Raw genomic sequence first — 27,125 nt, forward strand, 5'->3', positions numbered from 1 at the left:
AAGGGTTTACATTGAATATTTCGAAGTTTGAACAATAATAAATATGTAGATGACCCCTCATCAAGAGCACATACTCGGGTAGAAAATCACAAACCATAATTTTTGGTGAAAACTGCTTCATTCTACAACTTTTATAACCCAAGATGTCCCCATCGTTCGGTTAAAAGTTGTGGGTACTGTACATTACAGCACAATGTAATTGATATTCCTGAAAATAACTGCAACAAAGATTTATTGGAACAAACTCAAACCCTGATTTAGCACCACCATGTATTGGGCAGAATAATGGTGCTATAACAAGCTTGGCATTATATCAAATTTTTGTCAAGGCTGTTGTAATCCTTGTCTCTATAAATGGAAGATTTCCCCCACAGAAAATTTCTAGTGTTCAGCAGAATTGGTGCCACAATGAGGTTAAACTGCACTTAATTTTACAAGAAACTCTAATTTCAATAAAACGAAAATATTCTTAAAACTTTTATATTCAATATAGTAACTGAGAAAATTAATTACCCAACGATTCCATTGAAATACTGTGTGTATCCATCAATTGTCTCATTCTAAAATAACAGTAAAAACAAAAGTCTTTCAATATTTTATGCAATGAAATTCGACATAATAAAATGGATTCTTGTAACATAATAGAAGGTATGATTTCAAAATACTTACTAAATTTTTCTAAATAAAAAAGAATCAAATCATGAACTACTGAAAACAGTAATACATCTCATTTCCATCATCAGTATGAGAATAATAATTAATCCTTCATTCAAGGCAGTGCCATCTTAATACATGCGCCAACCCAGCCTCAAAAGTGGAGGGGCCTCACAAAATTGAGATCTGATTGAAATTTTCAAGAGAAAGCATGTAAATTTCCTGATAATTCAGGTCTCAAAAATTTGAGGTTCCATGTAATCAGAGGTGCTGGAATTTGTCAAGGTTCTTTCTAAAATGTCTCTTTTTTGTTTTTCCCCAAGCATGTGCTTTGCCCTACAAGTGCAAATAATTTCAGCTTTAAGGGTCTTGTTCCCTAGTCCAGGATCTTTGGTTGGATTCCCCCCCCCCCCTAGAATTTTTCACAGGCCCCTCTCCATAGTAAATTTATATTGTACTTTTAATGGAAAAAGTATTGCAGTTAATTATAGTGTAAAAAAATAACTTTCATATCAAACTCCAGGGATATTTTGTGTGTGTGTGTGTGGGGGGGGGGGGAGAGAAGCATTTATCAGCTCATGCACTCGGGGAAAAAATCCTTCTTGAAAATAGGTGAAAATTTCCAAAAGATTTAGTGATTTCCACCATGGCCACTACAATAACATTTTAAAACCACTTAAACAGAGAGTTAAGTGATATGATAGAAGTTTAACAATAGCAATTTATTACTGCATACCATGTTAGTAGGTGGCTGCAGAGCTAATTTTGCTTGTTGTTTCCTCTGGTTCCTGTAGTATTCTTCGAATGTTTCCTTTGATCCCTGAACGATAAAACAAAGTAAAATTGAATATCTATTTCATCCTCGTTTTCTCTCTTCTTATTTTGTAAAATGAAGTCATTGTCAATGAATTACATGAGAGAGACAGAGCACCATTGATTAGGTCTATACACTTACCAATACAGTGTAGATATGTAGGCATCTATATACAGGGGAGAAATCAATAAGGTCCTGTGCACTCAATTCCTCAACATCGGAGGGATTATACATGTCGTCATCATCTTCGTCCATAACGATAGGCTCAATCTCACCAGTGAATGGATTTGGGGGAGGTGGCGCTTTGCGCTTTTTCTTCTTCTTTTTGAATCCTGTATCCAAGTTGTATTTCAATGATGCCTGAATGAAATCAAGAAAGAGTGAAATGTAATAATAAATTTCCATCCAGACCTTTCAAAATAACTGAAGTACAACATTTTTGGATGTTGCATTTATTGAATCATTTATGAATTCTTTTGTTATGCACACAATCTTTTGTTTTCATGCTACTTGAAGATTGCATGTTCACTGAAACTCTTAACAATAAATTATATATGATGATACCAGATTAGAATGTTCCCTCTACTAATTATAGGAGGGGAGGTATATATCTTTCACCTCACAACTTTCAGGTAAAATGAACAAGAACTTTCACAACTTGAGAAATAAATATCCTCCACCAACACTGAGTAGTTTCAATTTTATCTTGAAATAGCAAATGCAGCACTTACTGACATGCAATGCAAAATTTCTGAGGAGATTAATTAGGCAATGTTTATTTGCAGGTATTGCACTTATGCTAATATGGCCTTTCTTCCAGAAATTTAAGTACATTACAGTCAAGGGCCCATATTCGAGACAATTTTGAACTTTTCACAGAAAATCAACCCCTCGATAAAACGTTAAAATTAAATTTTATAAAAACCCCACATTCTGAATTGTATCTAGGCTTTTTATACTGGTAATTTGAACATTTTGTGTACATTTAGCACTTGAAAAATAAAATGGTGTTTGTCCCAAGTTAGGCACAGGCACCCAAACTTGGGATAGTATAGCTTTTGTGTGTTTGTTGTCTCCTGTTCAAGATAATCACGTTTGCTGATGATACAGTTGTTCTTTACTGCTACTTCAAATGGTCTACAACTTAACTCCATGCACTTTAAAAAAATTTTAAAGCATTTGTCCTCACACTAATTGAAGTTATTCATTTTTCCCATTATATTTATCAGCATCTTAAATATTTTGCCCTTTTACGACATCAGCTCAATTATTCAAATCCTACTTATTGTCTCTAATTTTGATATTTAAAATGCAACCACCACGCATTTCGTGACAAGTCACAATGTCACAATGGTAAGAAAATGTCACATCACAGCACACCTCCAAAAAAAGGAACAAATGAAACTGGTAAGTAGAAAACTTGAAAAACCAAAAATAACTTGGACTAAACAAACTTGAGAAATGTTCATGTGTGTAGCAACTTTGGATGACAAGAACAGAACAAAGAAAGAAAAGAACAAAAAAAAAAGAACATTGAAATGTTTGAAAAGCTAGAGGACAAAGGTGTAGCGATCTGAGCAAATGTTAAGACATTTCACGATTCTTTTTATCTCATTCTTCGTCAATGTGATGAACATCAGGAAATGAAAACAAAAAAAAAGGTTGTTTATAACAAGGAATTGGATTATACTAAATGTATTACATGAAAACATAAGAATGGCAATGCATTTTTCAACTTCTGACAACACAGGACAGTGTCCATCCCAAGTTCAGACAAGCATGCTTTTTTTTCTACTCAAGCAGGGCTGTACTTGACAATAATGGCAATAAAAAAGATTGAACCCACATTCTATAAGAGAGACCATACCTAACATTACCCCCTCCCCCAAGTATAAATGTAACTGTGATGCAAATTACTGTTCATTATTCAAATTATGAGTTCATTAAAAAAAAAAACTTCCAGGTTTTCAGGAAAACACATGAAAAACTTTTCTCAACTGAAACTAATCATGAAATGCTAACACAACAACAAGCAAATGTGATGACTTGGTTCAAGCATAATCTGCAACAACAGGCAGGGCTAAAGTCAGGGCTACCAACATATTGAAACAGAAAGCCCCAAATCGTCCCAAGTTATGCCACTGTCCCAAGTATGGGTGTTGGACTGTATTCTGAATTCATCAGCAAGTCTTTTTGAAACTTACATGTTTCATGGCTCTCTCGCCGATTTTTGGCGATATCCTCCTGACATCTTCCAAGAAGTCTTTTAGGTCAGACATCGATGCCTCTTTGATTTTCTGTCTGTGGGCAAATACGGTATTCTGCAACACCTCGGCAAACTTATACTTGTTCACTTGTGGTAAGTAGGTATGTTCTAGCTGCTCTAGAGTTCCAAGCGCTTGATAATACCTGTAAAAAAAATGGTTATGATTGATGCTTAATTAAGTTTCAGTTTTTTCTAGGAAAATTTATTTTCACTCACTATGCTATTTGAATGCTCTTTTTCAAACGTCTCATATAACGTGTATAACAAAAATCTCACTATAATGAGTGATTTGCAGGTGACTGTCAAAAGCTAATGTTAGAGATACAAAAAACATTTGTTTATAGCGAGTTGAAAATTATAAAGCGCACCACAACAACAAAATTCTCACAAAAAATGCACTTTTCCATCTCTTCAAGAATTAAAATATGGATGGATTGCGACAACTTATTATCATACATGCTCTTCATGAACGTTTTCTGATGTCTTTCTTACAATTAGGTTCAAACTACACAAGTGATGGAAATGTTTTCTAGGTACAGAGGACACAGAAAAGACTTTTTTTTTCACATTATCCTTGATGACAACAATGAACAAAACAGCACAACAACTGAATGCAGCTGGATATCCAGTTAATAATAAATGTTTAAAAAAAAAAAAGACGCTTACCTTTTCTCCTGCATCTGCTGCAGCAACTTTGAATACATTTCTAAAACAGGTTGGCACAGAGTCAGGCTGTTTATAGCACATGATATATTGCAAAGAATTTTCCTATGCTTCACAAGCTCCTCTGCCTTTTGTGAAACTTTCTGAGCACTCTGCTTCAACTCCTCGTTTGTTTCGACCACTTCACCCTGAAAGATGAGCAGGAGAAGAAAAAGAAGCCTTCAGTTTTATTTAATTACCATTAAAATTAATTTGAAATATCATACAGGAATTATACCTGATACTGAAAATATACATCTGATCAATGAAAGATTCTACAGAGAGAAACAAAGTTCCCACCTTAAGCTTCTGGGCTTTCGTTCTGACCTGAAGCAGCTCCCGGATGGAATCAATGAATCCCTGGTAATGGAAGTTACACATACGTTCGATGTCTCTGTCATGGCTTTTAATCCTGGCATCCAGTTTTTCCATAAACTGCTCATGCTCATTTCCATCGTAAATCGCTCTATGATGAAATCAAAAGAGGATGATATTACTTTCCACAGCAAAGCACAACAATAATCATCACAGAGAAAAATTTTACGTATCTTCTTGTTAGGAAAATTATGTAAATAGCCATTATATTTATTGTGTATTATGTCATTTTTCACCTGTAAATAACCATTAATGTATCACTCAGTAAATCTTGCCAAATTGACAACGAACTTGGCAAGTCTGGCAACAGCGTGAGAGAATCAAAGACTATTCTAAAGGTCGAAGGTTTTGTTCACCTATATAGTGGAGGCTCCGCCTCCATGAAACTATGAGCAGTTTATCAAATTTTAGTTGGAAGATGGTTTAATATTTGTAGGTTGCTCTGTCTTTAGAGTGCTTTAATTGAAATCGCTGCTTGCGAATATGTGTACATGTGTCACTACTTGAGAATATGTGTTGTCCGTGAAATTGCTTTGTACTTTGTCATTTTGAGTGCTTGCGAGAAACAATATCCAGAACAATCTAATCACATTGAAAATTTTGATGTCATGTGGCAGATATCAAAGCTTTATGTTGTAAAATTTGAAAGATGGGGAACTTTTTCCAAAGGATTGACAATTTAAAGCAGAAGTTTAAGTAGCCAATAACTTCTCAAAAGAAGTCTCTAAGGCCAGTATTGCCTTCTAAAAGTTCTTTGATAAATACGTTTTATATAACTTTAATCAAATTTATTTTGAGTTTTGTATTTATCATAGTCATCATTGTTTTTCATCACAGTTGACCATTACTCTGTCACATTTCTTTGTCAATATTATTTCATAAAAGGTCTTTATCAAAGAACTTTTATAGTGCAATACGACCTTATAAACTTAATACACAATATATGTCTAAAAATTTCCATCTACATGAAGACTATATCCGGTCATGGTCTGGACTGTTATATAAGGGGTTTCTTTTTTACTATTTCGGAGGGGAGGGGTTCATGAAGAATGTTTGGTTCAAAGTAAGGAAAAGTTGCCTCGATGGTAACCATAAAAGAACACAAATTTCACAGTGAAGGTTTTCTTCCTTTTCAGGACTAAGAACATAAAAAAAAACATTATAGATTGGCTTTTTGTTCAGAACGAGGAGGTGATCGATTCCTTGCTTACTGATGCTACTAGGATTAAAATGCAGCATCTGATACACTTTCATAAGTAGCATAATCTTGTTCCAATAATTTAGTGTCTTGAAACATTAACTTTGTATCCTCTATCGTCTCTTGCAGAATTCCCAAACTTTTTGTTCCATCGCCCTCGTCTTCAGTAGTTTTTTTTCCTCATAACCCCCCCCCCCAACTCAAGTCAACCCATAGAATCCTTTATTTTATATCCATAGCTTCTATTCCCCCCCCCCCCCCCCGTGGGTGATTTAGACTTTTTGGGAAAAACTGTAGTCAATCGCATAGATGGATAGGGAGGAGATTGAATATGACCGCAATCACACACATCCTCCCGCAGTAAAAAAATTGTATCATTGGCATATGTGGGAGGGCAGAGGTTGACATTCATCCCCCTCCACTTTCGAGGAGCCTGTATTTGCTTATGACTTATTGTGATTATAATAAATATGTAACTGATTGAATAAATGAATCATTTGAATTGATTAATCTCATACCTCAAACTTAATTAAATGAAACCTCAACTTTTTCGGAATTGGCATGAAAAAAATTTTTTTTTGGCACCAAAAGGTGAACCAACACCAGATTTTAACAGATTTCACAATCAAAAAGTTATCAACATTGTCACCAAGATTGATACATTTATGCCACAGGTCACGCTTTTACAAAGTTTTCATGCATATAGTACAGTGCAGCATCGGTTTAACAAATCGGATAAAACAGAATTTTCATTAAACCAAGGAAAATTGTATAGGGTTGAGATGATACAAATATATATATATACACACTGGAACTTCTAAAAAATTGGTTAAATCAAGTAATTTGTTGAATCAGAGTTTGTTATATCAGGGAATCAGAGTTTGTTATATCAGGGAATCTGACTCGAATACATGAGTCAAATAATCAAGGAGAATTCGATGTTAATCTAATTAATTATTCAATAACAAGTCAAAAATTATCGCAAAAATCCTATTACAGAATGCACAGAAATCATGAAAAAATACCTACACAAAACTGTCTGCACACAGTAAACAACAATAGTAATAAAATCAATGGAAGCAATTATTTTAAAATCAATAGGAATTCAGAATTCGCAAAAGATCCCCATTTAACCCTAGGGCATGGCCCACAAATTAAGATGCTCCTGGTATCAAGCAAAGGATATCAAGATCTTTTTCTAAAACCTGATTTAGAAAAAGGCATTTAAGGAAGGCTGGTTCTGAGTGATTCTATCTAATAGAAATCCAAGTGGAACACCGCCTGAAAGTACAGATTTTCATACGACATCTGCCGTTGGTGATAGAATGTACATTTTTGGTGGACAGGGAAAATCGACAGGTAGGAAAAATATTGTTACCAGATAACTTATTTATATACTACAGAAATACTCCCGGAGGTAGTAAATTGTAACACAATTGACACGTTCAAAAAGAAATACGATAAACATGTTGGGGTAAATCGAGAAGCTATCCATACTTAGAATAAGACAACCATAAGTATTCTTTATGGGAATTCTATAATATTCTATCATGTATATATATTGTTTATAATTTTTATTAATTGCATTTTTCATTGGGTTGCTGTATTTTTGAAATATATGACATCCATATTTTTATGGGCATCTTTTTCACAGCCACCTCGTTGGGCATTTTGCCTGTTGTGGCGTTGTATTTGTATAAATGAGGTGGGTGATACCTAAAACTACTGGAAAGGTACAGGCATTTTGCAGTTTATGAAAATGAAATATCAGCCACCTCATTGGACATTTTGCCTGTTGTGGCCTTGTATTTGTATTCAATTATTGCAGGAAGCTATTTACAGCCAATTAATATAGAACCCTCAAAGAACCGATCACTTTTCTTAGAATTAGCAATATATACTGCAAACAAACTAATATAAATCTTACATAATTTCACCTAAAAATGGATCAATTTCACAGTCGATAAAATTATCGTTATCACTGTCCAAATTAGCACATGCAGCCATGCTTTTTATTCTTTCCCACACGCACACATATGATATAACAGAGCAAGGGAAGGCTGTCATTAATATCAAAACACCAATGAGGAAGTAGTTTAATCTCTTTGACTGGCACCACCAGGAAACTAAACTCTGGTTATCAATAAACACCACCACCCACTCCTTTTTTCTTTTCCTCTATTACTGTTATTGATAAGATGATGGAAACTACTTTGGAAATTTGATACTAACAAATCAAAAAAGAAAGTTTTCTTCAAAGAGAGAAAAATGGAGTATGAAAATCAATAGAAAATACACAAGATGCAAAAAAAAAAAACAATAGAGTTTGTTATGCATTGCAAATTCTATTACTTTTTTTTCTAATCTGATATCTGTGTATACATATCTTAACACAGAACTTGAAGAATCGGGAAAAAAAGGAGGTGCAAGCTGATTTTCTTCTGAGCTAAGCAAGTTTTGTTTTTCTATACCTCCCCTTCTTCCCCCAGCAAATTCGTTAACTTCATTCACTCAGTGTTTGTTTAACCTCCAAATGCCACTGGTGCTCATTATAGCCAGTCGCTGAGCAAATTTCGCAGCATACCTCTGTGCCCCAAAATGAAACATTGCAGTTTCATTTTGGGGCATTTCTCGTATCCATAAATCAATTTGAAAAATATCTAATCTGCTCTAAAAAACTGTACCACACGTCACTCAAGGGATATTGAGTCACTAAATGTGCCACGGACAGCTTAAGTTTTCTGGAACTGTGTTGCGAGTCACTAAAGTGATGTGTGAATGCACCATAGGCCTAGTTGAGTGATCTGAAAATGTGCGACAGGTTGCTCAGATGCTCTGGAGTTGTGTTACGCGTCACTTTAGCGATCTGTAAATGTGCCGCTTGGTTATTTTTTACAAATTTAGGTTGGAGGAGACAGGCTACATCTCAGATAACCCTGAGGGCCACATTTGGTCCACGCGCCATAGATTCAGTATATATATAAGGCTAAGAGGGTGGATTGCAATGCAGGGGAAAGTGCTATATTGGTGGATTGCAATGTAAGAGGGTGGATTGCTTCCGATATTTTAATTATTTTAAAATATCTTTCGCATAAAAAAAAACTGATCGCGTCAGGGGGAATCTAGGTCTTTTTGATTGCTGAGTGACCTGGTCCTTTGTTTTCTAGGTGACTCATCTGGTCATTCACATGCATCCATGCACAAGCTCTTCCCCCCATGCCTCCCAGCATAGGCGTACGTCTCTGATCCCAATATAGTTAGGAGGTAGGGGCAGAGCTGACAAAATTTTGCTGATGGGGGAAGGAGTCAAAAATGGTTAAAAATATGCTGATGTAAAAAAACAGGCGTATACACAATTTTCTCAGGGGGGGGGGGTTCAATTTCTTTTTCTTCTCAAGAGGGGGTTTACGTTTTTTCCTGCAAAATAGCACTATAATCTAGGCTTGGGGAGGGAGGGATTAGAACCCCCCCCCCCTGCATGCGCCAATGGATGTAATACTTGAATGGCTTGTAAATGAGGGCGAAAAAAAACTAGAGAGCTCCTCCATAAAAATTTGTTCCAGAAAAGTGTCAAAAAGGTTGAGAGAATCAGATCCTCCTGAATCTGTATGTGGTATACTCACTCCCCCCCCCCACATGATGAGACAATTGGGTGTACACTAAAAATGATCAGAAACGACAGAAAAATTTATTAGAGTTATAAGAGTTATAGAGTTATTTAGGTAGACGCACCGATCCCGAATATTACCAACTAGGTAATGAAACGTTACAACAATTGGATACATGCGTGGATTTAGGTATTGCAATGAGCCGCATTCTGGATTTCACTGATCATTATCATGGCATAGTCTGCAAAGCTAATAGAATTTCATATATGTTACGTACGGCATACCATAAGTGTGATGCGCATACGTTGTCATATGCTTTCTGTGTGTATGTTCGCCCGACTCTGGAGTTCTGTTAGCAAGTATGGAGCCCTTACAAAATCAAGGACATACAGCTCCTTGAAAAGCCACAGAGGTCGTTTACTAAATGAATATCTGGCATGAGCGGTCTATCTTATTGCCAGAGACTTCAATTTCTGGGTTTACACTCACTGGAATGGCGTAGAATCGCTGCAGATCTGAAGATGTGCTACAAACTAGTCCACCAAATTGTTTATCTACCATCGAGAGAGCCTTTCTTTGAGATGATAGACAGGCGTGTTAACCTACGTAGGCATCGCTTCCAAATAAGAATACCAACGGCTAGAAGGGATTGCTTTTTCCACGGATATAGATGCCGTGTGGCAAGAATATGGAACAGTCTTCCATCAGAACTTGTATGTTCCTCCTACGCAAGATTCGCTTCCACTATTGGGGATTTCGACCTGACTCCGTATGCGAAGTGCTTCCCGTACTGACTTTTTTTTTTTTTTTTCTTCCAGTATAAGTGCATTTCATGCCTTCTGGGGTTATTGTAAATAAATAAATAAACCATCCAAAACATCAATAACAACACACAATATATATTGTGCTATACAAGCTTATCCTATGAATTTCCAGGATTGTGCATGTAGAGGGTGCTCAAACATGCATTTATAGAGATAAATGAGCCTCCTATGCATTTCTATGGTGTTAGCAAGGCTGGCCCAAGAAGGTGCATGGGCGGAGATACAGGGGGTGGGAGCATTGTCCCCCAGCATCAAAGGTGAAGTTGACTGATCTAATGTATACATGCATATATGAATTGGCATCATCATCATCGTGCCCCCCCCCCAGACTTCAGAGTCTATCTTCGCCTATGAGAAGGTGCTTGGTTTTACTGCCTGTGGGCAACCCAAGTTTTGCTGCCCTTGTCCAATTCTAGTCTTATCTTCTTGCTCACTCAGCATAGGCGAAGATGGACTTGAAAATCTGGGGGCACGATGATGTCAATTCATATATATACAAATACGATCAACAAATTGATCAGTCAGCTTTACCTTTGACACTGCCCCCCCCCCCGTATTTCTACTTATACCACTCATTCCTCAAATTTGCTACATGGGGCTATAGCCCGCATAAACGCCCTTTGCATCTTTGCCTTTGTTAATTCTGTCTCTAAGTTACTCGATTGGTCCTTCTCGCATGCCGGCACACAGGGCCACAACGAGATACTTGGTGAGCTAGAACAAGCTCAAATTTCAGCAGTCATATGTTACATTGAAGGAGTGGTTCAAAGGGGAATTCCGGCTGCAGCACAACGCCTGAGACACCAGACCAGTCTGCTTCCCCCTCCCAGTTGCAGCCCTGCTTGCACACCTTTTTTGGTGCTCGATCGATCATTGACCTGGTGTCATGCTCTCTTGGTCACAATTTCAATCATTCGTACACTTGCATACTGTTTTTTTTCCTCATATGCTTGTACATTTTTTAAGTCACTCACCTGCTTGCATATTCTCCAGGGTGCTCTTTTGGTCGCTCACTGAACTAGTACCTCGCTCTCAAAACAGAGTAGGGTTTGCAATTTTAGCACCTATGGGCTACACAAATTTTGTCATCCTTCTCTCATTCTAGTCTAATAATCGTGCCACTCATCCCTTGAATTTGCTGTCCTGTGTGCCATAGCCTACTTTGCCACTCCTTTAAGAGTACGCCAGAGATCTCTAGATCAGTGTTTCCCAACCACTAGGCCCTGACACTAATCAAATTGAACCGTGTATAGTTCACCGATTAATTTCTACCCATTTATACCCCTATTAAGCGTGCATATGACCGGGCCTTCCACTCACATAAAAGAAATCAACTGGGCTGCGGGCTTCCAAAGGTTCAGAATCACTGCTCTAGATCAATCTTTCGGCCATTAACATGTACGTGCATACTAGGTCCCTCTTTCGCTCGCTCATAATGTGCTTACTCAGATCTTTACACACACTCTGTTATTCTTTCAAATGCTTGCAAACTCTCTGGGTCACTCATTGACCTAGTCTCTAGCTCTCTGGGCAGAGGTGTTTTCATGGTGAGAGCTATATGAAGTTTTAACCACCCTCTACTCGCATTCTACAAATTTTTTTGGCCAATCATTTGCCGCCGCCCCCCCCCCCTCCAAACTTAGGGCCGCTAAGCGTACCTGTAAATACGCCACTGATATTAGTTAGGGTGGATGCAATGACCTCATGTTAAATGTAAATTCTCAAATATCATCAACACTGATGGTGCATGCATCACATTACAATTGCAATGCACATTTACCATTTCAGCACCACCACAGTGATTTAAAAAATGGTCAAAACACATTTGAAAATCATGTTAACATGCTAATCTAAAGTAAACATGAATCGGAGCACCGGCTTCCACAAGATGGGGGGTAGGTGGGGGGGGGGGAAAGCGAGCCAATATGTATTAGGATAATACCTGAGCACTAAACCGAAGCTGCTGATGTCCGACGTCTCAATCTCGTAGAGCAGCAGCTCGTGGTCCGAATTCGTGGGCTTTGGACAGCTCGCGACGTCCCTTTCCGCCATATTTCAAGTTGACATTATTGATGTTGTTAACATTTAAAGCACATGTGGGAGTGGCGTAAACAATTTTTATTCGGTGACGTCACTTCCTCGTGAAGACATTCCCATAATTCCCGCGGGATCGAGGATTCGGTTACCACTAGCGAGAGCTTCTGGGAAATAGTGCGCTGGAATAGGCGTCTTATCGCTTGGGCTCCAAAGCTGGTTAATTAAAGCCGTCTTTTCCTAGGAGCCGATTTTCTGCAAGCGCTTTGGTTTTCTATGCCACGTGCAACGTGAATCGCCCAGCGTGACACGCCGTCCACTCACCAATAAGAAAAGCAGCATGACTGTTTTCCTACAGAGCGCAATAAGCCTGATGACAGCGCTTTACGTCGGGCGTGATTGGCCGACTGCTTCTGGAGGAGTCAAATGCATCGTGCGCCGCGGTTTTACCGATATTCTCTTCACTCTTGTGTGTTTTATTTCCCTTCCCTTCAAACAGGAGCATGCAGATGACAGAGTAGCTGATGCCAAAGCCATATACTTTATATAGCCTCCCTGATCTGATGCGCCTCGCTAGGAAAACACAAACGCGTAGCGTGATTATGTAACACGTTTCTGTCTGTGCGAAATAGTCTAATTCGATTCACGCTGCGCAACAAACCTATTCCTAGGCATGGGCGGAGATACGGGAGGGGGCAATGTCCCCCCAGCGTCAAAGGTGGAGTCGACTTATCTAATGTATATATGTGTATTGACATCATCATCGTACCCCACCCCCACCAGCAATAATGACCTTGCCCCCCCCCAGACTTCTAAGTCTATCTCCGCCTATGTTCCTAGGAAAACCCGGCTTTAGACCCCTTTCACACGGAGCGGATGTGGACGCGGGTCTGCATACTCTTTCGCACGAGCACTAAAGATGCGGATGTTTCGCCCGCATCTTTTAGTTCGAAATTCGTGCATAAAAACTATTTTTTCGCAATTTTTGTAATTATTTTTCTCCTTCACCCCTGATTCAGAGTGTCATAGGCAGCCTAGAGGCATTCGTCGGTGGTTTAATCTAGAACCCCATAGAATATGGGTATAAAGATGCCTTCATTCCGATCCTCACAAATAATCGATGGGAGAAAATGTCTTAAAATATTTTCAAAAGATTTTGAAAAGAAAAAAAATTCTGTCTTTTCGGAAAAATATGAAAGAAAAATTCCAAAAAAATCCAATGTTCGAAAAACATTCGATGTTCCAAAAAAAAAAATTCAGGAGATATCAAAGAATTTGCAAGTAGAAAAAAAGGAAGGGGTAGAGACTTTCAAAATGCCTGTGCTTAGAAATATTCACATCACAATTCTGTCTCAAACCGGGATTAAACTACAAAAGTTTGATAAAAGTTCGTTTATAAAACTTGAAAAATGCAACCAATAGACGGATCAATTAAGTTCGCTCGAATGTAACAGATATGTTGATTGGTTACATTTTTCAAGTTTTATAAAAGAATTTTTAATCAAAGTTTCATAGCGTAATACCAGCCTTAGGCTGGGATTACAACCAATAAGATCACCGGTTGCATTTGATTGAATGCAATCGATGCACCTATTGGTTGAATTTTTCAACTTTTATAAAATATCTTTTATAAAATTTTATATTGTAATCCGGGCTTAAGGCCGTTATTACACTGTAAAAATTTTATAATAATTCTTTTAAAAATGCAACCAATAATAAGCTGATCGGTTGCGTTTGCTCGAATGCAACCGATAAATTTATTGGTTGCTTTTTCCAAGTTTTATAAAATAACTTTCATAAACCTTTTAAAGTAAAATCCCATCCTTAGTTTAGTTACTTCTGAAATATAAAATTTCATTTTTTTTCAGTTTATAGACTGAATATTGAGTAAATATACTTGTAGGTATCGGGGAACCACCAAAAATATTCAAGTGCAAGGGTCTTCAAACGTCTTAATCCGGCCCTGAGTGAACACCGTACGTGGATAACGTTGTAAAATAACGTTAATTAATTTTTCAGGGAACGGGGGTGCCGAGGGGGAAGTTTGAGACCCCCTGGCTGTGTTAGTGGATGTTAACGACTCGTCCGAGAACTCCCTACGCCTCAAAGTTTGGGAAGTGACCAATAGGTTTAAGAACCCCTGGTTAGAACTCCTTAATACACGTATATGAAGGCGTCTTACCCCTGGTCTATGCGGTGAAGTGTATCGGTGTTGATACGGGATTTTCATGACCTTACGGTGACTAGTTCAATTTTTTTGAATTTATCGACTCGCACCTGGGGCTAAAGGTCTCAGATTCCGAAGGTAAAATTGCGTGACATGATTCTCCCCCTCCTGCTAACACTTACACTTCCGGCACAACTCACTAGGTAGAAAATTGCCCACACATGGCAGTAGACCTGAGTTGTGCTCGGTTTGCAAGAATGAAAGATATCATGTCAATCTAATTATGTCTCCTACACGCTGTTAGTTTAATTGCACGGTTGGGGGGAAGTAGTTTCATATGTTACGCGAGGACCGGGTTCCAACCCAACCGTCACCACAGTGGTGGTCGGCTGAAATTGGTATAAGACTCGAAGTTATTGGTATAAACTTCGAGGTGCGAATCTCCCCTCTTTCCCCGTTTAAAAATCTCACCACAAAGAGCAACGAGCCTACAGATATTCAATCATTACACTTCACTTCTGAAATATAGATGGCAGCGCACTACATTATATACGCACCCAGACTGTTCGCTGTGCACTCACACACTCTTACTTCCGGCGCTACTCACTCCGTAGTAAATTGTTATGACGATAGAGCTGAGTTGTGCTCGGTTTAAAAGAATGAAAGGTATTAAAGTCACTCGAAATATAAATGTGCGACGTCAGGAATTTCAGATGCGTCGTTCATTTTGCAAGGGGTTGTATAATTGTTAAAATAAAATAAAAAAATAACTTCTTGTATGGACACACTGTGATCGAAACTCCCCCCCCCCCATTTAGAAAATTGTTGCTTTGTCTCTTCTGATGCCAACGAAATAATTTCTACGTTTCTAAGTGCAATATTCGCAGAGATATCTGAATTCAAAAAATAGAGAAAACTTGAAAAAGAAGCGTTGTCGCTCGTACAGCTTATAAACTGAAGAGACAAAAAAACTGGTACAGGCATGCGTATGCAAATAAAGAGATATGGAACCAATCAGAGTACAGCGCTGCGGTCGGCAACGCCTATATAACACAACAAGTGTCTGGAATAGTTGTTAGATCGGTTACTGCTGCTACAATGGCAGGTTATCGAGATTTAAGTGAGTTTGAACGTGGTGTTATAGTCGGCGCACGAGAGATGGGTCATAGCATCTCCGAGGTAGCGATGAAATTTGGATTTTCACGTACGACCATTTCACGATTGTACCGTGAATATCGGGAATCCGGTAAAAAATTAAATCTACGGCATCGCTGCGGCCGGAAAAAGACCATGCAAGAACGGGACAGACGAGAATCATTAAACGTGACGGACGTGCAACCCTTCCGCAAATTGCTGCAGATTTCAATGCTGGGCCATCAACAAGTGTCAGCGTGCGAACCATTCAACGAAACATCATCGATATGGGCTTTCGGAGCCGAAGGCCCACTCGTGTACCCTTGATGACTGCACGAACAAAGCTTTACGCCTCGCCTGGGCCCGACAACACCGACATTGGACTGTTGAGGACTGGAAACACGTTGCCTGGTCTGACGAGTCTCGGTTCAATTGCTTCGAGCTGATGGACGTGTACGGGTATGGAGACAACCTCACGAATCCATGGACCCTACATATCAACAGGGGACTGTTAAAGCTGGTGGAGGCTCTGTGATGGTATGGGGCGTGTGCAGTTGGCGTGATATGGGACCCCTGATACGTCTAGATACGACTCTGACAGGTAACAGGTACGTAATCATCCTGTCTGATCACCTGCACCCATTCATGTCCATTGTGCATTCCGACGGACTTGGACAATTTCGGCAGGACAATGCGACACCCCACACGTCCAGAATTGCTACAAAGTGGCTCCAGGAACACTCTTCTGACTTTAGACACGTTCTTGGGTCGCCTCACTATGTGCTCGGCCTAAGAGGAGATATACTGAATATAAAAAATTGAAAAACGTATTGAAAGAAAAACGTAAAGGGGGAGTTCGTGTTCTTGCAAATAAATTCAATGACGGAAAGCATGTCCCCCACATCCTGCAGCAGAGCCTTGGGCTGGGATCTTTTGCGGTCCCCACGGTTACACTTTTAACGGTCAATTTATAGTTTGAAAAGGCAAAAAAGACAAGACAAAAGAGAATAGTCCCGTTCTTCAGATCTACAGCCCTGTTGGCCCCGTCCTTGTGGGTGGCGGATGGGGGGGGGGGTGGCCCATTTTGTGAGGACACAAATATGATCCATTTTGAAGCAAGTGAAATATTAGAAAGAAGAACGGCTGGAAAACGGAAATCAAACTATGAAAAATAAATTTCCGAAACAGAAGGATTTGCCGTACATGCAGTTGTGGACGATTGGTTTGTTTCAGCAAGAATTTGCCTGTTCCCGACTCGATTGCGCAAGCTATCGAAGCTGCAGAAGAATTCGAATTTATCGTCAGCTTCAAATGCTTGGTTGCATCGTTTTCGTGTGAGTCACGAAATCGTATTTAAGAAATTGGGCGAATCCGCCGATGTCAATGATGAGGTGTGTTGAGAATGTAGTGGAAAATTGCCAAGAATAATTACCGAGGGATATTCAGCGAATGATTCATACCAGGGGTGGCCAAAATCTTGTCCGCGGGTCGCATGCGGCCAATGCTTGAGAAGTTGGAGTATTCAGCAAAACCCAACAAACATCGATTGATCCAGTTTTTCCCAAAAGATGTAAATTCAATATGCGAAGTTTGTATAATATTTCTTTTGTAATTTTCATGGCGTATCTGTGCAATAACTATGTACTTTCATGTCTTTAAATGGATCTTATATTGTGAGAATTTCGTTCATTTGCAAACAAAGAACCATTTCAGTTGTTGTTAATAACGTATTTTCTTCGTACACATTCCTATGCGGAATTTCTAACGAATCGGTCCATACCAGAATGTATGTTGAGGTGTATGTGTGGCCCTAACGTATTTATGCAGTCACAATTGTGTTGTTTTTGTTTTTCCCCGTGATATACTACTTCTACTTTACCGCACAACAATCTGGTCATATCTCCATACAGCAATTTACTACCGATCGAATTATGTCGGAAATAAAGGCGTCATCTATCGGTTGCAGTCTCGGGTTCGGTAGGAAAAGAACCAGTTATAATAATCCTACCCTAACGGCAAACCTCCATGTTACCTCTGCACCATTCGAGCGTTTTTGCGTGTCATACTGTTGCTGCACTGCATGAGCGGAGATACTGGAGGGCACGGGCGGAATTCCGCCCCCCCCATCGTCAAAGGTAGAGTCGACTGACCTAATGTATATATGAATTGACATCATCATCATCATCGTGCCGGCCCCCCCCCCCCAGTAATAATGACCGTTCCCCACAGACTTCCAAGTCTATCTCCGCCGATGATCGTAGAAAACCAACTTCAGCAGGCCACCGCTTTACCGCCGACGGGGTTCGAACCTGTGGATCCAGCATAATTTTCCCCCCTATCGCACAGTGGTGAATCGATCACTGATATCTAGGGTTACTAGATTCGAAAACAAACACATGGTACCATTATACGAACCAATAAAAACCCGCCGCACAACAATAATTTTTTCCCAACAAAAACAAAACCGTTGAAAAAAAGCAAAAACAGAAAAAATTCTGGGAATTTCGACGGCTATTGGTCAATGCACGTGGGGAAGAAAAAACACGGGGAAACACCCATATCAATAAAAAGATACATATTTCATAAGGAGGGGAAAAAAATTTCTTTAGAAAAAAAAAAGGGGGAAAAATAATTCCCGGAGATTTTTTACGAATTTTTCGAAACGTAGGACTTTCGAAACAACATCAAAAAGGAGGATGTCTGGTAACCCTACCGATATCCCACTACAATGAGGATGATGATGATGATAATCACTGCTAACTAAGAGGAATGAAAAGCTCTCACCTGGCTATCGACGCTATTTCTTCGGATAAGAACGAAAAACCTCCGTATGTACCTTGAGCACAAATCAGACAGTGACACTCGAACTCGGAATCAGTGGAAACTACAGACATCTCTCCATTTTTTCTTATAGAGACGCAACACGCAGCGTCTTGACACAGAACTGACTCGGAGGAGTCTCTACATCACATCGTTCATGTGGCACATATAGCTCTCCAGAGAGCCAGCGCCTTGTCAAAACACACGCGCCCACCTGAGCAAACAGGTAGAAAAATGCAGAGATTAAAGAAGGAGCCCGAAAAATAACTGCTGCAGCTGACTTTAGCACAATTCACAAAGCTAGAGAATGATTTCAAGACGCCTTTTCTGCCCTCCTGTGCCTGATTCGCTAGTGATAACGACAATGATGTTTTGTCATATCTCTCTCCCCATTACTATAACTACTTAGAATACAGGAATTGTGTCTGCGATATCAAGACGAAAATAAAAAGGAATTGATTTATACAGGCGTATAAAAAAGAATTATTATGAATGTCTGAGGGAAGAGAAGGTGTTTTTCGTGTTAGAAATACTCACACACAGAGGGTCAGGGCCGGATCTTGAATGCTGTAAACTACGCGGCCACAGAAGGCACCAACTGAAGCTGATGGTGCTTGAAAGCCGGGTTTTCCTAGGAATAGGTTTTTTTACGCAGTGTGAACCGAATTCGACCATTTCGCGCCTGCCGGCAGAAACGTGTTACATAATTACGCTACGCGTTTGTGTTTTCCTAGCCTGGCGCATCAGATCAGGGCTTCTATATTACAGTATATGGCCTTGCATCAGCTACGCTGTGTCGTCTATATGCCCCGGTTTGAAGGGAAGGGGAAAGAAAACACACACAAGAGTAAAGAGAATATCGGCTAAAACCGCGCGGCGCACGACGCATTTGACTCCTCCAGCAGCAGTCAGCCAATCACGCCCGACGTAACGCGCTGTCGTGAGGCGTATTGCGCTCTGTAGGAAAACAGTCATGCTACTTTTCTTATTGGTGAGGGAGTGGACGGCGTGTCGCGCTGGGCGAATCATGTCCCTGTATCGCAGTGGATAGCGCGTTGGACTTCTAATTCAAAGGTCCCGGTAGGGATGGAATGATGAATTCTTTAGGGTAAAAGGCCTATATCCCGGGAGGGACAGAGTCTGGTCTGACCAAAATATTTATTTAGAGAGAGATCTTTCTCACTCTACTTGTTAATACAAGATATTCAAAAAAACTGGCTAATTCTGTGGAGATACTGATTTTTTTTGGGAAAAATTTCATCTCTGCCCCTACCGAGACTCGAACCAGGATCCTACGAATGCCGGTCGAGTGCTCTATCAGCTAAGCTACTGTGAACCGCTAGAATATTCAACCAATGAAGCGCATGCATGGCTAAAATACTGATAAAAATCTACAAAATTAGCCAGTTTTTCTGTATATGTTGTATAAAAAAATATGTTCTGTTACACTTGAAAAATGTCCAGAACCGGTCCTGTACAGGGGTAGGGTGACCTGTAAGTACTACTGCAGCCTTTATCTCAGCAGCCGTGTGGACGATACCTGTAGAGGTGTGATTCCAATTCAAAAAAATGTTCAAAAATTACCCTGCACTTGTTTTGAGAGTGAAAATACAGTGTGTAACAAAATAAGAAATCTAAATTTTTATACGGTCACACTGTCCTCTAACTTTCAATTAGAAAGTTTTTGCCCTGTCTCTCCTGGGGCCAACAGAAAAAATTTCCAAGTTTCTATGTACAATATTCACTGAGATATACGAATTCAAAGATAGGAGAAAAATTGGGCAGCATAAATTGGGCGGCACTGAAATGCGTGCTTGCCTCGGCTGACCAAGCTTCTCTGCAACCATGTACATGTGAATAATAAAACAGTGTGCCAGCACGTCAGTTTCTAAAAGAGGTAACTAAATAAGTGACCTAGAGTAAGTGCAAGTCCTGTGTGCGAGCATGGGAGCGACCTAGAGCATGCACGCATGGGAGTGACCAAAAGAGTGACCCAGAGAGAAAAAGACGTAGTCAGTGAGTAATCAAAAGAGTGACCCAGAGAGAAAAAGACGTAGTCAGTGAGTAATCAAAAGAGTGATCCAGATCGTTGGAAAGCCTATGAATGACCAAAACAGTGTGCCTAAATAGTGACTTAGAGCGTGAGCAAGTATCTGAACGACCAAAAGGAATGACCTACAGAGCGAGGGATTAGAAAGAGTGTGTGAGCACGGGAATTAGTGACCAAACGAGTGACAATCAGAAACAGAAATGTACTGGCAGGAATGAAGGAAAAGGCCAAGCGGGTTATAATCCGAGAATTCGAGGAAAAGGTGGCCAAAAACATTAGACTAAAATGAGAGAAGGGTGGCAAAGTTCAAGTAGCCCGCAGCCGGCAAAACCATAAATGTGCCTCTGCCTAGAGGCCCTGGTACTGCCAGTATTTTCTTCGCATCGTATACAGTCGAATCCCGTTATAGCGAACTCCAAGAGACCGGAGAAATCACTTCGTTAAATTGAAATTTCGTTATAAAGGAATTCCATGTTTTTGCATTGTTCTTATGTAAACTTATCTGAGAAAAGTGATCGTTAAAACGATAATTTCGCTATAACGGTATTCGTTAAAACGGGATACGACTGTATATATTAATTCGAACACCGATTACCTGATGGTCGCCGGCAGGCAGTACGAGTCATCGGCTCCTTCCATGTCGGCAATGTACGTTTCATGCTCGTTGCTCACGGTATCCGCATCAAGCACCGCTACGTTTCCTCCATAAAACCCCGCTTCTCGTCCACCCTCCTCGGACGGCTGGTTCTCGCATTCTACCTGATCAGACGGACTGGACGCGTAGCTGGACGCATCGCCGTCCAGCTCGCCGTTCCTGGCGGCATCGCTGGGGCAGCTGCCCGTCGAGCTGCGACTCAGAGATCTCGATAGCTGTCTCTTGAGGCGAGATGGATTCAGCCCGCTGAAGCTGAAAACTTTCTTCAGGGACGAGGCGGTCTTGGGATGATCCACCGGAGACGGGGGGCTCAGCTGATGGGGGCTTACATTATTCGGGGGAGAAGGTTTTGGCGAAACGTCCGGTTCAGGCATCTCTTCCAACTTGTGATGGACTTACTGTGTAATATTCCAACGCATCACACGCGCAACGCCCCAAAGCCGTTATTCACGGCGTTGGATTTCGCTCGGAAACTAAACAAACTGAACGTTATCACAATTTCATCACTGATATACTCGAAAGAGCTTTTTATCTCTCTCTCTCTCTCTCTCTCTCTCAGCCTCTTCGTTTTCCACCTTTTTTTTTTCGTAACTGGCATCATAGTCTTATAATAGCTATTTTTTTTCTCCTTTTCCTCTGACACTTTGAAGAATTTACCTTTCAAATTAACATTTCAGTCAAATCGCGTAAACGGACGAGGGTCAATTCCAATTTCACTCCTCGATCAAATCACCGCCATTCAAAAACCTGAAATCAATTCCGAGTGTGAATTGCACTGGAACTCCCCCCTCCCCTCTCTTATCACACGGGTTAGTTGCACTGCCGGGAGGGGGGGGGGGGGATTGCCATCAGACTCCGCTCAGGGCCGGACTTGGTCATATAGCGGCTGGTACAAGAACAGTTTTATTTGATTTGATTTTTACACGTATGCCGCTCCCTCCCCCCAACACCACGGGAGATATGATTAGGCCAGGACCTTAATTGGGGGGGGGAGCAGGAGGTCCTCGTGCCCCGAGTGCTGGACCAGAGGGGGTGTAAAATTTCATTCTCAAACCTTAGGGACCATTCCAGTATTACGTAAACAGATTTTCAGCGATTTCTGACCCCCCCACCCTGTCAGCAAAAGTCAGCAAAACACTGAACCCCTCCCTTCCCCCCACCCCGGCAGTAAAATTTCGTCAGCAGCTTAGAATATTTCATATCTTCAAAAAGGGGTGGTTGATGACGCAAGCAACCTTCAAACCCCCCTACCGCCTTTGTCATTAAAAGTCAGCAAATCCGAACCCCCCCCCCCCCACCCCCGATGCTGACGTAATACTTTAATGACCCCTTACTTTCAACATGAGTTGGTTTGAACCAGAACCAGAATTATAATTTTAAGGTGATTATGACATGAGTTGGTTTGAGTTGAGGGGCACGAGTTGTGCTCAGCCTCTCGTGTTGGGGTGGATTGTCTTCGCGGCGTCCGATCACCAGAATTAGTCGCCTGTCCTAAGGGACGGGCCGATAAGCAGTACCACAGCTTACCTTCAACATTACAAGGGGGCGCCAAAATGAGCACTTGTCCCGGGTGACCAAGCATCTAGTTGCGGTCCTGGATTAGGCTTAGAGATTAACTTCATTTTTGCTTACACGTTCACTGAAAATCAATTTGTGCCCCTCTCCCTAAAATACTCGGTATAAGGTTCTGTCAAAGAACATTCCCGTTGAAATTCCAGAGCGCGGGACTGTCGTGACGCATGGGCGTAGGTCCGCTGGCTAGTTCAGGTGGATAGGAAGCCCCATGATGCAAAACAAAATTATATCTAATGAAAAAATATTTGAATTGGGTTGGGGCTGACGCCTCAAGTCTAAAAGGGGGGACGTGCCCAGAGAATCTCTTTTCCAGAAGGCTCATGGTGCTGTTGAGACCAATGACGGGAAACGCTCACAGGGCTCTGGGGTCTTAGGTATTGGTCTAAAATTTTTCAAATATTTAAAAACTATAAATTTTCTTGAAGATCAATATAAAAATACCTAAAAATCTCAGTTTGGGGTTCCTATCAAAAATCAAGGCCTATTCAAGGATGATGTGGGGCCACGAATTCACTGTGATAGCCTGTTAGTACATTGAACTTCAAGTTCTGGCTTTTTTAATCAGTTGTTGTTGACTTTATATTACGTAATCGATGTAAAAAAAAAATGTTGTTTTACAGCCCGGTTAACATTTGCGGCCCGGTGTAATAGCACGCACCTGCCAAAGTCCGGCCCTGACTTTATACGTGCGAAACTCCATAGATAAGATTCACCGATTTGACAGTACAGTAACTGAGGCATTCACTTCGAGGCCTGAATACGAGAACGAGGTCTAACTTATTTAAAAAATTCTCTCCGCAGTAAGCAGCAGACGTACAACACGATACTGACCTGACGTAATATGACGTAATTCTAGCACTTACCATCTTTACTTCGAAATTCGAAAGGGAGGTGGCAGCACCATCGAGAACACAAACTAAGCACAATTCTGACAACATAAATACATTAGGTATTACACACACACCCCAGAACACAGCATTGCTGCATGTACCAATTTGTCAGAAATTCCGATTAGGAATGTGTGTGAGTTGCCAGGGCCGTCTTAACAGCATCATGGGCCCCCGGGCTAAGTGATTATTCTAAGGCCCTACCTGGCGAATTCTCAAAAAATGTAACTACTTCTCGTTTTTCTGAGCCCACGGGCCGTGCCCGGTCGGGCTCATATTCGATATTATATTTATAAAACTGCACTTTCTTTCTTTTCTTTCAAACCGAGCACAACTCAGGTCTATCACCATCTATGAACGATTTACTACCTAGTGAGTTGTGCAGGAAGTATAACTGTGTGTGTACCTAACAGTCTGAATGCGTACGTATGTAGTGTTGTGTTTGATTTTTTTCAGTGCTGCCATCTATATTTCAGAAGTAAAATGAGTGGGTCTGGTGCTCTCTGTGGCGAGACTTTTTGAAGGGGAGATCGGCTCACATTCGCGCCTTGAAGTTGGGAGCCACAAAAAACCAACTTCAGCCGACCACTACTGTGGTGAGAGTGGGATTCGAACTATATACGCACTCAGGCTGTTAGGTACTCACATTCACACTTCCGGCACAACTCATTCTGTAGTGAATTGCCCATGGCGATGGACCTGAGTTGTGCTCGGTTTGAAAGAAAGAGTGAAAAAGAAGGTTAAGTAGTAGTAGTAGTAGTAGTAAAGCTAACCTTTTCCCGAATATTACCCACCCCCTTTTCGACCATATTCTATTTTCGTAATCCCTTTGGCTTATGAGCGCCCCCCCCCCATCCATCCTGATACACTTCCCACTTGTTGAACTGGTTTTTTTCTAAGTAAATTTACAGTGAACAAAAGTTTCATAAATAATTGGCTGACAGCCGGACCCCTCTGGGGCTGGGACGTCTATGACCATCTCAAAACCCTAAGCACTTGAGCAAAGTGATGTTCTGGGGCTGGGAGGGAGCGTTCTCTCAGCTAGAAATAACAGCTTTCATATTTACTTACTCTCGAAAATTATGGTACCACTCATGTAATGAACATCCAGTACTGAGCCACGTCCGGATGAGCCATGTGACGCCCCTTAATAGCATCAGGGGGCTTCCACCTGGCTGGAAGAACCATGCTTGCACACTGTTTTGATCACTCATATGCTTGCACAGCTCTAGGACACTCTTTCGGTCATTCACCGACTTGATCCCACGACGTGTCACTCTATTGATCACTCAATAACCTGGTCCCTTGCATTCTAGGTCGCTCACTGACCCGGTTCCTTGCAGTCTAGGTTACACTGTTGGTCACTCACATGCTTGCAAATTCTTTACGCCACCTTTTGAGTACTCATTAACCTGATCCCACACTCTCTAGGCAACACTTGGTCACTCACATGTTTACAAATTCTTTGTCAGTTTTTCGGTCACTCACTGACATGGTCCCTTGCACATTCGATCACTCGCATGCTTGCAAACTCTTTACGTCACCCTTTTTTTTGGCCGCTCACTGACCGAGTTCCTCGCTCTCTATGCAAGGCTGGTTCCATGGCCCCCACGTAGTGGGGGGGGGGGGCTGACAGGGCCCCAGCCTTAGGACCCTTGAGTCCAGGGGGCCCGTGGGATGACATTTTCTTTTTTTTTTCTTTCAGATATGTCCCATTGGAGAAAACAGAGGACATTTTAACATCAGTCGTATAAATTTGCATGCGTATCATCGGATATATCTTGAATTAATTATTTCTATTTTCCTTTATTGCAATTTTTTTTAACAATACATGTACAAGTAACCGAGAAAAAAAACAGGAACGATGTAAGAGATAATCTCAGCATTGTGTGATAAAAGAGATAATAAAATTAATGAAAGATAATTCCAGAAAATGAAGAAGGGAGATAATTCCAACATTAATGTAAAAGAGATAATTCCAAAATTAATGAAAGAGGCAATTCCAGAATTAATGAGATATAATTTCAGAATCAATGAAAGAAATAATTCCAGCATTAATGATGGAAGAAACAATTCCAGAACTGATGAAAGCAATTATTCCAGAAGTAATGAAAGCAATTATTCCAGAAGTAATGAAAGCAATTATTCCAGAAGTAATGAAAGCAATTATTCCAGAAGTAATGAAAGCAATTATTCCAGAAGTAATGAAAGCAATTATTCCAGAAGTAATGAAAGAAATCATAATTAATTTAGGAAATAACTCCAGAATTAATGGAAGAAAAATTCAAGAAATAATGAAGAAAAATTCAAGAAATAATGAAGGAAAATTCAAGAAATAATGAAGGAAAATTCAAGAAATAATGAAGAAAAATTCAAGAATTGATGAAAGAAATCATTCCACATTAATGAAGAAAATGATTCCAGTATTAATGTGAATATTAAATAATTTAATCTTTTTTCACCTTTTTAGATGATTTCTCTCTCTATCCTTTTTTTTAATCTTTAAAACCCAGTGTTTAGAGACCGAACTATGCATTTCTATGGGCAAATTGCCAGGCGGAAACTTTGTTTTTATCGAGTCACGTGATTTCCTTGCATTTGATGTCGCTGCCGTCGCGGCGGCTGGATGTACAACTCCTTAATACACGATATGAAGGTGTCTTAGCTGGATGCTCTCTCCAGTAATATAAAGCTCCATGCAAGCCTCAGAATCTCTGTCGTCTGCTTCTCTCCAGGTTCATTGTTTTGAACGTCTCCTTGTGTCCTGGAAAAATAACTGAGCTGGCAGTTCAAACTTCCAGTTCTGTTTGTGGGCTTAGCTTGTAGGGAACCGAACAAACCATCTGTCGTCTGCTCATTAAGAGGTTCTTTGTCTTGGACGTCTCCTTATGCTCTAATAAAATAACCGAACTTTCAGTTTAAATTTCCAGTTCAGTTTATGAGCCTTGTTTATAAGGAACTGAGCGGAATAAAGAATATAGTTTTTTTTACTTTAAACTTCATCGTCACCACATGAGTTACTTTTAAATTTGAAATTAGATGGCAGCACATTACTATAAAGCGGAGTGTTGAAAAATTCACTTTTTACCTATCGTCTGCTTGTGTTGGGGATCAGAAATGTCTAAAAATTTGCTTACGTAATACTTTAACGGTCCCTAAGGCACTTTTGATTTTGAAAGTAGGTAGCAGCACCAACAATATTTTTAAAACTGAATGTCTTAAAGTATTCTAGAGTATTAAATTAATTTTAATTCCCTTAAAAATTGTTGGTGCCATTGTGATTTCGCTGCAAATGCTACAAGGCAAAAAAAAAACAAACTGCAATTGGCGAACGGCGTAACGTTTCCAGTCACCCGGTATAT

General features: G+C 40.3%; 1 protein-coding gene across 4 annotated transcripts in view; it reads right to left on the reverse strand.

Annotated features, from left to right (window-relative positions):
- Sec15 (exocyst complex component Sec15) overlaps nucleotides 1–21,764 on the reverse strand; it is a 41,845-nt gene extending 20,081 nt beyond the window's left edge. Inside the window, exons 1-7 of one of the 4 annotated variants that reach the window (XM_089241595.1) lie at nucleotides 21,242–21,764; nucleotides 4,737–4,902; nucleotides 4,401–4,585; nucleotides 3,673–3,877; nucleotides 1,610–1,828; nucleotides 1,391–1,474; nucleotides 514–560 (exon numbers count right to left, since the gene is read on the reverse strand). In XM_089241595.1, the coding sequence (XP_089097721.1) occupies nucleotides 514–560; nucleotides 1,391–1,474; nucleotides 1,610–1,828; nucleotides 3,673–3,877; nucleotides 4,401–4,585; nucleotides 4,737–4,902; nucleotides 21,242–21,675 (1,340 nt within the window). In that variant the 5' untranslated portion in view covers nucleotides 21,676–21,764. Of the gene's footprint in view, nucleotides 1–513; nucleotides 561–1,390; nucleotides 1,475–1,609; nucleotides 1,829–3,672; nucleotides 3,878–4,400; nucleotides 4,586–4,736; nucleotides 4,903–7,936; nucleotides 8,075–12,383; nucleotides 12,630–18,560; nucleotides 18,773–21,241 lie in introns of those variants that run through there. The other 3 variants (XM_089241596.1, XM_089241597.1, XM_089241598.1) reach the window with 3 other exon arrangements.
- Nucleotides 21,765–27,125: the final 5,361 nt, after the last annotated feature.

The sequence above is a fragment of the Pholcus phalangioides genome, unplaced genomic scaffold (genome assembly GCF_987345545.1).
Source record: "Pholcus phalangioides strain wild (caught in Gottingen) unplaced genomic scaffold, Ppha-v1.0 ptg000014l_1, whole genome shotgun sequence".
Lineage (NCBI taxonomy): Eukaryota > Metazoa > Arthropoda > Arachnida > Araneae > Pholcidae > Pholcus > Pholcus phalangioides.